This window comes from Toxotes jaculatrix, chromosome 2, assembly GCF_017976425.1.
Source record: "Toxotes jaculatrix isolate fToxJac2 chromosome 2, fToxJac2.pri, whole genome shotgun sequence".
Classification (NCBI taxonomy): Eukaryota; Metazoa; Chordata; class Actinopteri; family Toxotidae; genus Toxotes; species Toxotes jaculatrix.
In genome coordinates this window covers 25,159,018-25,175,900 of record NC_054395.1, presented here as the reverse complement: position 1 = coordinate 25,175,900, position 16,883 = coordinate 25,159,018, and the positions used below count along the sequence as shown (strand labels likewise).

The 16,883-nt window shown below is 43.0% G+C and overlaps 1 protein-coding gene across 1 annotated transcript; it reads right to left on the bottom strand.

Moving 5' to 3' along the window:
• Positions 1 to 2,679: 2,679 nt before the first annotated feature.
• Positions 2,680 to 16,514, bottom strand: LOC121199742 (PDZ domain-containing protein 4-like). The gene is made up of 8 exons (XM_041064665.1): positions 16,455 to 16,514; positions 8,663 to 8,716; positions 7,825 to 8,135; positions 7,570 to 7,657; positions 7,379 to 7,477; positions 7,221 to 7,283; positions 6,729 to 6,830; positions 2,680 to 4,719 (listed from the first exon to the last, which is right to left on the bottom strand). Exons 1-8 carry the CDS (start codon positions 16,512 to 16,514, stop codon positions 2,680 to 2,682), a joined length of 2,817 nt encoding a protein of 938 aa, XP_040920599.1.
• Positions 16,515 to 16,883: the final 369 nt, after the last annotated feature.

Genomic DNA, 16,883 nt, shown 5'->3' with positions numbered 1-16,883 from the left:
ATGGAGGCAGCGGTGAAAGCCGGTAAATATTGAATGTTGCTTCGAGCTAAGTGGGCAGGTTCTCGGCCGGCTGACCCCGGCAGACCCGTAGAGTAACCGCCTCTCCGCCAAATATGGAAAGTACACTCCCACTAAAATCCAAGATGGCGCAGCTCAAATGCCCATGGTTTGGTCAAAAAAACGACTCCCCGAAACCAATGGGTGACGTCACGGGTGCTACGTCCATGTCTTATACAGTCTATGCTCCCTACCTGCCAAGCTCACCAATCAGAAGCGGCATTGCTGTTCGTGGACAGGTCACGCTAACGCAATCAGTATAACCTGCTCCACGTGCTGCTTCATTTCTGAAATGGCCTCACCTGGACCAGAAGCGGAGTTACGGCATTTAATCCCCAAGAGAAAACAGCACGTAGGTCATTTGGGACTGTTTCGGGTTCGAGGCCGCAGACCTGCACCAGAAACAGGTACTGTGCAAAACCTGTCGCGCTAAAGTTGCAACATCCGTGTTTCTTGATGCATGTTTCTTGAATACATTTACAACAAATTCTTAACTGTAGTTTTCATTCTTGCATTAGAGTAATGGCATTTAAACTTTAAATGGCATGATGTAATTTTCTGTCATGTTTGTAAATGTTACTGTACATTGTGAATATTGCACTGAAACTTGATTTGATGAAAATCGTGAATCAAATCGAAATTTCAATATCTGCCAGAAAAATCGAAATGTTTTCCTAAAATCGTTCAGCCCTACATTGAATCGTTAAAATCTTCACACATAGCACCAGTTACTCAACAGTTTTCATGATCACAGCATTTATTTAGAAAAGCTTTCACTGTAAAATGGCAGACACTGGACACCACAATATTGAACAAACAAATACACCATGTTTTTCTTTTTCCTCTATGCTATGAGCAAATTCATAGAAAGACGTCCACAAATACAGTATGTTAAAGGCTTTTAGTCTTAAAGTACATGGGGGAAAAAAAATTCGGCCTCAATATCAAACATGCATGTAAGCTAAATGAAAAATCGGCTTTTGTTTCATAGGGTTTTATTAATTAGTCCATCCACCCCCTTCTTGGTTGTTATGATCATTGTAGGTACTTTCTGAATAATTATCCAGTGTCTTATTCTGAGATCACTGAATTAAAAAGGTAAAAAACAAAATCTTTCATTTGATCATATTTGGAATGACACATGTGACAGGAATGACAGGAAATGTATAGAAAAATCCACACTTAACGTAGCTGCAGACCCATTTTTTTTTTTTTGTAGCTAAGAATAATCTTTGTTTGCAATGAAACAGCCTTGTTCACAGTTAACATTGAACTAAATTATATTGCATACTGATCAGAACTTATCTGGGAAAAGCAGGAAATACTGAACTGACTAGTGGAGAAAAAGGATTTGATATTTTGTCCCTTGAAACAATATCAAATGTTCACTGTGCTTTTGTCTGTTACAATGTGCCTTTCTTTAAAAAAAAAACAGCAAGCCTGTCAGTCACTCTGTGCTTCAGTGTTAAGGTATTTCAGTTATGTTTTTTTTTTTTAACGCTTTGAAAATTGTGCTATACAGTCAAGTCTGCCTGAGAGGAAGGCACCGCTCAGCTCCTCGTTATCAAAAAGCCTCTGTGGTCTGACAATGATGTTGCACTTCCTGCATCAAAACAAAGGAGCATTTGTACATGAGCACTGCGAGAATGAAGAAAATGACACAACTACATTATGTGGCCCTTAATCAAAAGTCCTTTATGGACACAAAATATACAGTTTCATGGCACAAAAGTGGCTTTCTCTCGTAGCGTTTTCACAGCTGGGTGGTTCTCAGCCACACTTTTGAGTTTAATCTGTTCTGTCGTTCATAAAAATGTAATAGAGGCCTGCAAAGATAACTTTTCGGTTTTACACCCCTTCTCTAATGGCTGAGCAGCAGGTGGTGCCATTTTTTCACAGCATCTCCTCTTTATGTAACAAGACAGATCACGAATGGCGGCATATTTCTTGTTCTTGCTACAGCTTTCTAAGTTTACTCCCTCTGAATATGTTACTGTTACCAAAATGCTAATGTGTGCTCTGTTTCCACCTTATGTCTCTAAGTCTGTCTGCTTGTCCACCCAGAACGCTTCTTCTTTTTCTGTCTGTGCATCGACTGCGATGTTCAAATTTCAAATCTGAAGAGCTGGTAAAAGTTTAGGACAAAACAAATCCCATTCTTCACATTGTGCAAGTTAAAGCATCATGAAAATAGGTGGAAAGCCTTTTCCTGACTGATTCAGATCGATTCAACGAGACACATTTTAACAGGAATACAATGTATTTAAAATATACTGTAGTATATTTCTGAAATGTATGATCTGCATTTCTGAAATGCATCTTCAATGTGACAGTATTGTTAATGTGTGTGTTGTCTTTTTGTGTACTGTCTGATGTGTACTGATGTATTACTGGACACACAAACCCTGGCGGTCTCAGTTGTGAGCTTTTCTGCAATCTAAAGGTATGCTACTTTAAATTACCACTGTGGACTTTGTGTTTCAAAATTTTGCTGCATCCCTGCAGACAAACATTTATGCCAAGGTGCACTGAAGGACATTGTGTTTACCCTGGAGGCTCCATCAAAACATTTTGGCACTTTATCTTCCCCTAACTCTCTGCCTCCCTCTCTCCCATTTCATCTCAGACTGTGGTGACAGACAGCAGTGGGTTATAGACTTTCTTCCCATCAGCAGACCTGGTCCCATGAGCCAGTAGCTCCTGTATAGTGATCCAGTTGTCCAGGATTCTGCGACTGCGCTTCTTCATGCTCCTGCGGTGGCAAAGCTCCAGGATGGAGGTGGATTCCTGCTGGTGTGTCGTCCCCTGCTGTCCACCGTTGCTGCCCTGCTCCCTCTCACGCTCTCTCAGACAGTCAAGGCGGCTCTGCATCATGAACTCCCTTCGCCGCCGCTGCTCGCGGGCCTTTAGCAGCTGCTGCTTGCGCTCCTCTTTGCTCCAGTAACGGCCCATCTTCATTTCACTCACAGCATCGTCATCCGTTGTCATGCCACTGCGCTCCTCTCTGATCTTCATGGCGCGTGCCTTTAGGAGGCGATCCCTCACAGGCCGTTTGGCCACGTAGCGTGAGCCATCACTGCGGATCTTCACCTTCCACTCCATACGAGGGGAGGCAGGCATCATTGAGGGGGACAAGGGTAAAGGCGCAGCACCTGGGACCTGGATGACATCTTTACATGTGCTACCCAAGCTCATCGGGCTGGCGTCACCCCCGGTCTCCATGCTGCCCTCTCTGGGAGTCTCTCTAAGTCCACTGAGCTGCTCAGAGCTGGACGGAGACCTAAGCTGCATGCAGCTCAGGTAGCGGTGAGGCAGCTTTGTTTCTGTATGACGACGGGACAGGTAGGGGCTGTTTTCTGCACTGCGTCCACCGGCCCTCTCTGCTGTCCCGTTGGTTTTGGGGCTGCGTCTCATTCCTCCATCTGAGCCCCTCCTGGTTCCTCCATCCCGGGTCAGGGACCTAACTTTAGCACCAGGGCTGGAGGTCTTAGCCTCAGCTGCTCTTCTGTGAGTATTAGAGTAGGGTTGGTTCAAGTTTGCTTGTACCCCATCCCCTCTATCAGCCCTGGCACCTCTCTCCCTGTGCCTGGTTGAGCTTTGAAGCTGCACATCTGCCGTACAAAGAGACTCTCCTCCCTCCAGGCTCTGTGTAGAGGGTGAAGGGTATTGTTCATTGACCAGAGGGGTGCTCCTGCAACTTTCCCCTCCAGTGTTGTAGGCACTCGTACTGTCCTTATCTGAGCGCTCCCTCTCTGGAAGCTCATTGATATCTGACAGAGCGTGGTGACAGGACTCCTCACCGATCAAAGTACCATTAATGTCCAAGTGTCCAGCTCCTACTCCAGCCCCTGCACTTGCTCCATTCTTGTCCTCCAGAGGCCAAGCCTTCAGACAACGCTCCCTCAACTGCTGCATCTTCTGCGCCCTCAGGATGTTACGACACTTGAACTCCAAGTGGCGCAGTTCCTCTTCCAACAGGGCCATCTCATGCTGTGTCAGGCTTTTGTTCCTGTTCACATCCAGTGAGACACCCTCTTCGTCTTGTGCTGACCCCTGACCTCCCAGTAGCAGCAGAGCGTTACTGTTCTTCTCATAGTAACACTTGATTTCCAGGAGCTCTTTGTACCTCTCACACTCTTCCTCAGTCAGCCCGGGCATCATCATCCTCATAGGATCTGCCATGTAGGCCCGCTCTAGTCGCTCCACCTGTTCCAGTCCTCCCCCATTAATACAGTCCAGTCCTAAGAGGGAGTCAGTACTGAACTGGAGGTCCTGGGAGTGCAGTAATGGCGGAGTGTCCCCCCTACCAGACAGAAACTTGCGCATGCTCCCAGGTGTATTGGTGGCGTTTGTATTGGAGGCACTGGTGTGGTCGTCTCCCAGGAGGTCATGTTCTGACGACTCTTCATAGCGTGTGCTTTCATCTGTACGGCCTACCCCACTGTCCATCTCCTGGCTGTTGCTCAGCACTGTCTGGAGCAAATCAGGTGAATCCCTGCTCAATGAGCGACCATGGCCGCCTAATACGCCTCCACCAGCAAGGCAGCCTGGTCCAGCACCCAGGATGGAGGTGCTGCTCCCCAGTCTGTGGCTGCTGGGCAGATGGGCAGCATTGTCCAGTGGCTCCAGGTCCAGCTCATCTGGGTCGAGCTGGTTGTCATTCTGACAGGTAAAGGCAGTATTATAGTGGAGGCGTCAAGTCAATTGTTGAGGAGACAAATAAAAGAAAAGGAAAACTATTAGAATGTGCTACACATACAACAATGTGTTATATATAACATAACAGCTTTTTTGTATGTTGAAACCTGTATGTACTGATTTTTTTTTTTGCCATGCCAACTGGCTACATGCCCAAGGGCTTAGAGGACCCCTGGGCCAGAGCACCTGTTTGAAGTAACTGTTAACATTCTTGTTGACTACGAAGAGACACAAAACTACCACAAAGACACAGAAAATGACTACAAAGAGACAAAATAATTGTCTCTGATGATGTCCTTCTGAATGTGTGGCTTGCTCTTGTTTTTGGAGGGGTGGGGGAGCCTCTTATACTGTATCTCTGTGCCTATGGGCAGATTGTCTCATACTCTGTCCATGGGAGCAGGGGAGACAAACTCAACACTGACATTTTTTTTTTTTTAAGCTGATCTTATCGGCAAACAGTTGCCTATATACACAGATATGAAGCAACATGGTCATTTGTTCGGAGTTGTGTGTCTGGTCACAGGTAATTCCAATGTTCACTGTTAGTGAAAATCTACTGATTATGGCAGTTTTAATGTCGTCTGCAGCACATTTCCACACTGATAGAAAAGAGTTGTATTGCATTCTGTCACTAGATGGAGTCAGAGCAGTGTGAAATTGTAACACCATTTTGAGACTGCAATAACATTTAGTTTCCATTGAATGAAATGGCAATAAAATAAAATAACAATTTGGATCTAACAGGGGTACATCTACACATGATCCATCTAAAGGAAAGGACATTACTTTCACAGTTTTCAGTGTTAGAGGATGAAATTTCCATCCAGAGTGATCCAGTCTTTAGAGATAAATAGTGCTTGATAAGAACTGTTGTTTTTAATCAGTTTATTTTGCTGTTTTGATTGGCATCTGCTCAGAAGCTGATCAAATATAATTCAAATACTTGTGCTCAAATTAGTAAACAATTCACTCCTCGGAGTGCAGTTTGCCTTGGCTAATTGGTTTGATTTGAATGAGAATTGCAAGCAGACTACAAGATGAAGTATTGATTATCGTCGTCTTCATTCTTATTCTTCTGCAACCCCTTCAGTTCTCTCTCTTTCTCCCCAAAGAGCACAGATCAAGCTTTAATCCCTGCTTGTGCATTTCCCTCTGATGATTCTCCGACCTCCCCTCTCTCACTTGAATCTTAATGTGGGACCATGCCTTAACAAAATATAAGTATTGTCAGCCTTTAACAGGTAGTGCTTGTGCTCATCTCTCCAAAAAACAAGGACATGTTTAAACAGGGGAGAGGTTATTTGTATGTGTGTGTGTGTGTGTGTGCCTTTGACTTAGACCATTTTAATGAGTGCCTTTTAAATCTGCCCTCTAGCTCTGTACAAATGCAGCCTGCATACAGATCTCACATGTACCGTGTCTGTCTCCGTCTGCAGCACATTTTTACAATGGTGTGCAATAAAAATCCATTTCGCTGGGTGGACAAGTAATATGGCAGAAGTGTGTTATTGAGGGGCGCCCGGTGTGTGTTACAGTGCCCTCATATCTGCTGGAAGAGTGACCTTGAGGGAAACAAAGCGGTGTCACGTTAGCACTCTGAGTACAAGCACTATTTGTCTTTGCCTCTCTCATCACGCTATCTGTGTTCTCATCATGTTTTTGCACCTCTTTGCTTTTCTGCCTCCTTACACAAGGCAGCTTGCAGGATAGGGACAAAGCAGAGAGCCACTCTCTTTCTCATGTCCCCAATTTCTTTTGCCTTTGTTTTATTTTGACTGTGTATTGTGTCCTTCCCAATCTCATGACAAAATGTCAATATAGAACACTACTTTCATACATCCAGAGATGTAAAGTAATTTCTTTCTACATAAAAAGGGAGATAAAGGAAGGAGAATGTTTTTTTTTTTTAGGTCAGTATTCAGACTGAGCATTGCAGCGCTCCCTGAACACTGCATATCCAATTTCCTCACCTCTATCTCGGGTCGTGCAAGGAGTAGGGAGACATTAGTGCTGTCCTCTCTGGTGAGAATAGCTACCGCCTCCTCTCTGTCCTGAATGTCCACTCCATTTATCTGACAGATAACGAGAAGAATAAAATGTCAGATAATGTAAGACCCTTTCCACCAAGGCTAGATTCAATTAAATCACTCAATTCAGAAGACGGTTTCTCTTTAGAATTCCAGCACTGAAAAAGAAAAATCTCTTTAGTTTAACAGAATGGGTAATGATATTCAACATCTTATGAAATGCTGCACTATTAGCAATTTTGTCTAATAAGGCTGTGTTAAAAGCGACTTGACTCCAGCTCTATTGTGGGTCACGGGTTATCTAAGACTTCAGTTTCAGGCATTACATAACTGGGAAAAAAAAAAGATAATGATAATAATAATAATGCTTTCACGGATGCACTAACAGCACATTAAGGAATGCTAGCTCCACTATACTATTCAGCAAACCTGTACCTGCAGTATTCTGTCTCCCTTGCGGATGCGACCATCTATCGCTGCAATACTGTTTGGGTTCACCTGGGGGGAAAAAAAAGAGCATTTGTTTAGGAGTATGAAGAAATGGAGGATATTTATATGGGAAAGAAAATTTGATTTCATAACAGTGTCTTCACCTCTCCTACATATATTCCTAGGTCCTCCTCATCATCGGTTCTGTAACACACTGTCAGCCCGAGTTTATCCTGCTGACGAGACTTATACAACTCCACCTCCTAGTGCAGTTAGAGAAAAGTTAGAGGATGTCAGACAGAGAACAGTGGGACAGATTTCTGTACCGGAGTTAGAGAAGCTAATGGGCTCTCACCTCATATTCCAGCTCGTCCTGCCTGTCCACTTCATGCTGAGTGATATCGAAGTAGTCAGTGGGGTCGTAGTACACCGGCTCTATAAAGCTGAGGTTGAGAAAATTTGGGATATAATATTTCAGTAATTGGGGCAGGGGGGAAAAAAACTTCAAAATGTGTGAACAGAATGTCATGGACTAGAACCGAAACAGCAGATGAGTTCTGGTCTGACAGTTGGACATGCTGCAGAGGCCTATTATACTACTCCCACTCACAGTTCATTGAGTAGATATGGCTCCAGTAGCGGTGGTAGTGGAGGGGACGGCGGAGGGTCGGGTGGGGGTGGAGCTCCACAGGGATGCTGGCTGCTCTTGCCCAGAGTCAACATATGCTGGAAGCTGATGTCTGTTTGGGTGCAGCTGTCTACACAGTCGGCCATGCCCATGGTCACTGGCACTAACCCTCCAGGAGCTCCTGCTAGGCCCGCCCGTCTGCGGGCCCCTCGCCTCAGTATGTTGGACAGCACGGGGTCCCGTATGTCCAGCGTGGGATCCCCAGAAAGGCGGGACAGCTCCTTCCCATTCACCTGGAAAACAAAAATGGTCAAGATCAAATGGTGGAGGAGCCGGAGGAGACAAGGAAAAGAAGAAAAGAAGAAGAGTAATATGAATGAAGGGGAAATAGGTTCAGGGAGAAAGTGAAAAACGAGTGACTACATCTAGTTTTACCTACATGATACAGAGAAATGGCAGCTTCATATAGTAAAATGATGAATTAGAAAGATGCTGACATGAATAACAAAAAGAGAGGAAGACCGGAGGACAGAAAAATGCACCTCAGCAATTTTGCTAGACAGACAAGGTTAGTTAAACACAGGGAACAGGAGTGGGAACTACAGCTACACACCTACAATATAAAGGGACTGAGGTCATGTTAGTCAACAGACAACTAGAAAAAAAAAAACAGTTCAACAGACATGTAAGTGTATTTAAACTATGACAGGGCTGATGGTGTGTCTACTGGGACACAGAAACCATAAAAATAAAGGTTTATATTAAAGGTTTCAACACCACATCACATCAAGCAGCAGAGCAGAAAGCTGTATACAAAGACCTTTAATCGACCCTCAGCATCGAAAGAGCACAGCATGTTGCTTATATGACCCTTCTGTGGAGAGAAGGAAAGAAAGCGGGAAAATAGTGGCATTAGAAAGTAATTACAACTGTGCGCAGCAGGAAAACAGTAAAGGGTAGAAGCTGTGAACTTTTTCCTCATAAAAGGAAAGAACCAAGAGGAAAGAGGAAAAGCACAAATTCAAGTGAACAGTCACAGAGATAAAAAATGAGTTCCCTTTGTACAATATTTTTCTGCACTCACGTCCTCCTGAGATCTGTCCAACAAAACACTGTTATCTTTCTTTTGTGTGAATTATAAGTGGCTCTTTTCTGCAAATAAGAAAACTTATTTATATTCAGGAGAAGCTAGTTTCATTGTGCCCTCTTCAGAGAGTGAGGCTGGGGGGTTCACTCCAAATTATTGTAAGATAATTTGTGCTGGGACCTCATTTGGATTAGAAAAAAGAAAAAAAAAAACATTTCCAGCTGAGACATACAGTATGGTTTTTAAGTATATTTTTTTCAGAGCTGCCTCCCACTCTCTGACTTTCTGTGGACAGAGGCAATTCATTTAGTATTTCAGTAGTCCTGAAATTTACAGTATAAGCCTATGCACAAAATCTGTGATGACTCCCTGCTGCTGTTGAACTCTAAAATCCTGTGGCATATTGATCATTTCATCTGCTCTCCCCACACCACTGGTTCAAGATGCAAGGAGGAAAGAACAGGGGTATTAAAAATGAAAGATTATTGAAAACAAGTCAGAAGAAGGAATGAGAACAGTGTTGGGGTTTGACTTCAGGGTGGCTGAACAGAAAACAGTCCTGGTCAAATAAAGCAGGACTTCAAGGAGAAAGATTCATTCATTATTTAAACCCATTTTCAGCAATGTTAGCGGCACTGGCTCTATTGATGGCAACAGCTTTGGTCCAGAATGAAATATCTGCAACAACTGGATTCACTACCATGAAATTTGATAGAGACAGTGATGGTCCCCAGGGGCTAAATCCTAATGACTTTGGCGATCCCCTGACATTTCCTCTAATGCCACCAGCAAGTCAAAATTTTAATTTATTCAATACTTTGGTTGGTTTTAGCCCCAGTTTTTTTTTTTTTTGTTTTTTTTTTTTTGCATCTCATGTATTAGCATACATTAATTACTGTTTTAAAAATCTAGAAGGTTATTTTAAAACACCTGAAGAATGTGAATTTTATTTTTTTTTTAATTATTGTGCAACAGACTGAATATTTTTTCATCCCAATGATTAAAAGAGTCTTTGGGGATTCTGAAAATATCCCCAGGACAACGGTAGCCTGTTTATCATCGCTGGATAATTATCCTTCAGACATGGGTAGTTATCTCTGTTGACCTGAATGAATGCTAATGCTAATAAATGAGAGGCACAAACTGGGGCTAGGTTGGTTTAGGACAACAACTACTGACAGTCCTTATAGCCTCAGCTGAACTTGGTGTTTAGCGTTAATTAGCAAATATTAGCAGGCTAACTCATGACACTAATTTGATAGGTAACATGGTAGTAAACACTATACCTGCTAAACAGTGGCATGTTAGCATGCTGACATTAACATTTAGTTTGTTTTATTTTGTTTAGTTTGTTTTAGTTTACAGGTGTATAATGCTTCCTAACAGCCCACCCTTGGATACAAAAACATTTTATAACTAACATTACCGCCTACAGCAAGCAATAGAAAATATTTTCAAGCTTTTTTAACACCTTCCAAGACCTTTTTTTTTTTGGTTGGGGGAGACTGAATTCATTGCTTTTAAAGACTTTTCAAAAACCCGTAGAAACCCTGTGATCACATTGAGTAAAGACAAATTCAATTATTTTATTACATGTGAGACAGAGACAAACATGATGATGTGTATGAGCCAGTGAGCGTCACCGTCAGTCACTGAGCCAGACACCCTTTGTAGAGTCTCATTTGTGTTGTATACAGTCAGTGACCTTGGCTGTCTGCGACTCTCCACATCTTTACCACCCTGCTTCATTCTCCCACTCCCTCTCTCTTCTCTTATCCCCTTCCAGTAATTGCATGTCAAATCAATGTTCCCCTGTGCAGCCAAGCACAAAAACTTTCTTGCCACATTCAGCCCCTGTGCCCCCCCACCCCCGTTTTTTTATTTGGTTCTCTCGTATGCCGTTACCAAACCACCACAACCACCTCTCTGGTCTATCCTTCCTCCTTTGCCATTGTATTTCCATGGTCACATTAATTTCCCTTCCTGTGCTCTTACCCTCACCTCACCCACGCTCTCTCTCTCTCTCTCTCTCTCTTGTTTTCTCCAGACTCTGGATTTCTTTCGCTTTGCTGCCTCAGCAGTTCTGTCTGCTCTGTCCCTTCCCTGGAGATGAAAACCCACACTCTTCTATTTCCATCTATTTCAGCCGGTCCATCTCCTTGTGTGCGTTTGTCCCTCCTCACACTAATGTTCCCTCATAAATCTTGCTGCCTCTCTTAATGAGCCTCTTCACTTGGAGACAAATAAGATGCTTCCTCTATACGTGGCCTGTCGGCAATGAAGGAATTAACACTGTGTAGTTTGCATGTTAGAGAAAAACGCACCTTTACGTCACTCGCCAAAGTGCATTTTCATTTCAGCGCCCTGTGTTCATGTCCACATGGCCAAGCTCTGCAGGATCAGAGAGGGGCTAATGGAAAACTGCTCCATGGTCATGAGTGACAGGTATGAATACTGAGAGAGAGGAGAGAGGGGGGCTTCTCATTCATTATCAATGAGAGGTGCTGAGATTGCTTTGAAGATGACTTCATGCAGGGTAATGGTTGTGTGCTGGACAGCTTTTTGGCTCTGACTTGATGGGGAGTCCATTACACTCTTGCATGTGTTGATCTCTGGGTTAGTAGGTCATTACATACAGCTGCTGTTTATAAGCAACACAAGTTATGCAAATAACGAAAGCATGGTGGGTGCACACCCATCCCCTAACTCCACCTTTATTCCGTATATTTGTGTTAAAAAATTAGATTTGAAACTCTGCAAAAAAAAAAAAAAAAAAATTTCACAGCAGGGGGTGGGTGGTGGTGGTATTGGCAGTTGCAGAGCTGAGGGGTGGGGATGGGGAAGACGTGGGTAGAGATGAAAGCAATGCAAAAAGTTCAAAGTGTAGGTTCAGAGAGAAACCAAAGGAGGAGAGACACTGAAGGAGTGCATGGGGAGAGAGGAGAATGGGAGGTGAGGAGAGGGTAACGATGAAAGAATAATGTAGAAAACATGCTTTCAAGGAATTGCCGGGTGAATGTAAATAGGGAGCGAGCCTGGTTCCGGGTTCACTACTTGTATGTAAACACATGCATAATGGAAGCTCATGTGGAATTAAGTGGCTGATGCATAATTAGTTTTTATCTGAAAGCGCTTTAAAGAGCAAATTAATCTCATGTGCTGTACAACAAAGCCGGGGGAAGATGTAATAGGCTGCACATTATCCCACACAGTCAGTGTGTGGAAAAAAACCTCCAACAATCTGAAGTGCACCCTCACGGTAAATCTTTTCCTCCCAGCATCAGTTTTTCTCAATTTAACTTCCTTTCCACAGTTTTCATGCAGAAGCTCCTCCATGACCGATACCTGCCCCCCTCCCAACATATTGAATTCCACTTGTTCAGTAATTGATTTTTCTCATCTCCCATGCTTTGAAAGCTGGAGCAGTGACCTCCTCAGAAAATCAATTAATCTGGAGACGGAGCTGACTTACTCTGGCTATAACCCCTGTTGTTTCATATCACCCACCTAATTTAAATATACAAGAGGCAGGCCCATTATAAACTGATAACAGTGAGAATATATTGATTTTAAAGGCCGCTCAAACATCCTTTGAAATGATGGCAATGAAGCTAACAAGTCTCAGTGGGAGTATTCATCATTCATTTAGCTAGAATTGTTGTGGTGCTGAGGTCTGAGAGAGAGCATGTGAAAGATTATAAAAACTGCAATGAACAACACTCCACCGAGCCTCAAAAGGAAATGGCAGCATGTCACAGACTACGCGACCTTACAGTAATGCCCTCAGCCCTCGTTTTTTCCTGTCACTCCTGTGCCATCAAACTGGAGATGAGAGTGACATCCTCACCATCGGCATCATTTATGTCTCGTCTCCATGTCAGTCAAAGCAGGAACCCGGCAGACACAGACAGACAGATGCGCATTATGCACACTATAACATGCACCTCACCTGAGACAACATAAAAAGAAGCTGACATACCTAAAGCTAATGAGCAGCGTGTCAGGCAATCTAATTAACCAGGGTTAATAGTCTCTTTTTCGCACCATTTGAAATTAAGTGAAACAGAAGACAGTACCCTGTAAACAATTAATAAATGCTTTATAACACACTATGATGTAGTTGTAAGCATATATATATGTGTGTGTGTGTGTGTGTTTTAAGTGTATATTGATGAGCAACTTTAACTCCTTTATACAAAATGTCTTTGTGAGACAAATTAAAACAATTAAAAATATTGCACATTGACAAATTCTTAAAATGTCCTTAAATCTGATTATACTACACTATGATGTGTTAATACCGTATTGTATTCATTGTATACTTATTAACTGCTTACAGATGCTAAATAAGTGGATTAATTGAAGAATGGAAGTAAGTGCAGTGGAAAGTGCAGTGACAGTATTTCCTGCAAATACTGGAAGGTGGACAAAAATACAGGAACAGATGACAGTATTATTCAGTTGTACTCTGCTGTTCCACCACATTATATTCTCAGGTGTTCCTCTTATTTTGTCCACCTCTGGTGTGTGTGTACGTGTGCGTGGGTGTCTGTGTCATTCACACACACACACTTGTCCAGGTAATAACAGCTGGTCATTGGTATGAATTGATTTCTCATCTGTTTGCCTCCTGTGACTGTCAGCATGTTTCCTCCTGCCGTCGTGAATAAAAGCGCATTAGGTTTGTTTAATGACGCTGGTTGCCATGGAAACAGCCTCCTGCTTTACAGTGACGGGGGAGAGAGAAAGCAGGGAGCGGCTGAAGGGCTCAGGGGGGTAGAGGTTTACTGCGTGTGTGGGTGTTGGGGGTGGTGGTGGAGTGGGGGCGCTCAGGTATTCTGTAAAATGTATATGTAGAATTCAATATCTTGCTGAAAATGATGCGCACATATAGGTCTGCAGCCTGTAATTCATCATACAAACAACAATATGTCTTTTTAATTTGAGGCAAAATTGATCAGAAACATGCCAATGGGTGTGTTGCAACCACCAGTGTGGAGCGTATGTGAGGCAGTGGCCCGATGTATAATGCATGAGTTTTATTCCTTTGGCAAGAGAAGCAAGTGTTTTGATATCGTCAAATTTAACAGTCTGGTTTTCCAGCCTAATGTAGCTGTAAGCTGTTTAATGCTGTATTTACTGTCAAAAGACAGACGCAGTTACTCAGTAGACTGCTTCTAATTTGAAGGTGTAATTATATATGTACATTCAAGGAAAACAGCTCAAAGCTGCAAACCTCTGAAGGGGAAATACATAGCCTGGAAAGCCGTGAAATGTGGGGAGAAATGTAATTATGTTCTCTTTTATGATTATTTTTTTTTATGATTGGATTAATCAGCCATCTGCACAGCAAGAAGTGCTGTGTTTGTAATCATTACATGTGATGACTGAGATTGAATTTTATGGACAAAACAGCCCGTTGTCTGTGATTACCTCTTGGCTGCCTTTAGCATTTTGATTCTTTTGTTTTATACGTTTTTTTTTTTTACTTCTTTTGCAGTTTAACAGACTCCAGCTCACGCCTCTTATACGAGACCTCCAGGTTTCATTGAATACACCCTCATTACAGCGGTGCACTAGTCAGCGTCTCACAGCCAAGAGCTCTGGCTCTGGTTCAGTACTCCATCTGCGCTTGTTCGCTCTGTCTCATGCTCCTCCGCTCACAGCCAGCAATGTAGTTTCAGGCTTACCAGACCACAATATATGTAGACTTGCTGCTCCACCACCCCAAAGTATCGAATGTACAACTACTGTTTACATAACAACATGACAATTCCTGACAACATGCTTAAAATCATACAACGTATGTCCTTCCTATCACTGCTCACTCCACTCGTCGGCACACCCGTCTGGAAACCATGTGCAGGTGCTTTGTCTGACAGAGCTGAAAGTGTTTCTGGGATGACAGACTTCTAGGGGCACAACCTTCGGGCGCAGTTGACCTCACATCGCCAGATCAGAGGCATTTTAGATTTCCACTTCAGAAGACTTTAACCTGCATGTGGTCAGTGTCATTACTGCTGACCCCTGTTAGATAAGGTCACTGATTATGGAATCATGGCCCCGCTCTGGTTTTATGATCGCATCCCAGACTGCACACAACAACTTTCTCCTCGTTTTCTTGCACTCCACCTCAACGATTTGTGAAGTCATTCAAGCCTTTCTGTTCACCCCTGCTCCATGAAGTGCTTAAATCAATTACCTCTGCTATCTGAGGGCAAACAGCAGAAAGAAAAAGACTGAGGAAAAAAAGAAAACAGTCTGACTCTCCCTCCCTTCTCTATTTGCCTCTTTTGACTCTATTTCCCAGCTCAACTCATCACCGAGCCTCTATCTGGGCTCAGTCTCTCTCCATGCTTTCCTCTCTTGGCATCGCCTCTGGCACCAGATGCAGCCCAGTTAACTGGCCCAGACCCCGGCTCCAACATGCAGCAGAGACCCAGCTGTGGCTTCTGGTGCCACAGATACTAAGAGTGTTGCACTGCATACCCATGAGTGCTGAGCATTTTTCATGCTTAGTAAGCATGGGACTTATTCCGGTCACCGCATGTATCATCAAGTCGCCAAGCAGGAGATTTTTTTTAGGCACCGCACAGCCAGATGAGCTTACTCACATACAGTCTGTGGTCACAGTTGGCAGGTGGTACTGAGGCTGTAACCGTGGCAACCCCCCTCTCCCATAACACTTTAGCCCAGCTTTAACAACCCATCCATCCTGCTGCCTCTGTGGCTCTGCACCATTCTACTTTCTCCACGCCAGCATATCTCTCTATCTTATGCAATGTAGCTCCACTCTGTTCTCTCTGATCATAATCATTATAATCACCGTGAAGTATCATTATCATAATTATCAGTATTATCATCACTGAATGACTATTTCAATGCAGCAATTAATAGCCTTGCTCAAGAAGTACAAGAATAATTTATTTGCGTAAAATCTGCAACAAAAAGGGAAAAAAAATCTGGCAAAAAAAAGGAAGAAGGTAAGATGTGTCGCATGATCCCAAACTCATATCAAATCCACCTGTCATGTTTAATGTATTCACTGGTTTGATTCACTTGATTAATATTGTTAATTGCTAAATATGATGTTATTATCGTGTTTCTAATTACAAAACATGTACTAATGTTTAACTTATTTGCAAATTAACTGATCAAAATTTTTTATTTCCATCAGTACAGTTAAATGTGGTTTGTTTATGCAAAATTTATTTGAGAGTAAAAACTGTTTTTGAAGAATTTAATGTGTGAATGATTTGGGTTGAATCTGTGCGTCAGCATGAGGAGGTTTTCCACATTTGCACTGCAGATAGAAGCATGTGTATTATCATGAGAACTGTGAATTGAATTTTACTCATTCAGCAGCATCACTGTAAAAAAAAAAAAGGGGCCAAGTTAAGAGAGAATAACAAAGAATATTTAAGGAGAAGACACAAAGGGAGGCTTTTGTTTGAAGACTCAGAGAGAGAAAACAACTCAGACAGAAAGAGAGGGAGAGAGAGAGGAGAGGACACTGAGGGCTCACCTGGAACATGACCCTGTATTGTTCCTCAGGTTTTTGAACCACACACATGTTGCACCCCATTGTGACTTTTGACACGGTGCTGGACCGTGCAGGTCCAAAAACTGCTCCAGATGACCGGTTCTCACTCCAGGACTCTCTCTATCAGGCTCTTTGTCTGTGGCAGTGGGAGAGCCCCACCCTCATTCGCAGGGTTGTGGTATATTACACTTCTCCTCCTCAGAGTAACACACAGTAAAACATCCCTGCCAGCGACGGATGCACAGTTTAATTGGCTGCGTTACTCTTCTCCTCTTCTCGTTTACGATTCAAGTGTTATAATCCAGAGTAAATTTAAAAGTGGAGATAGTTTCAGAGCTGCAAGCCCACTTGTTTGTTTCTGTCTCCATTGCCGGCAAAATTTTTGCTTGTTTAAGTTCATGTGCTTTTTGT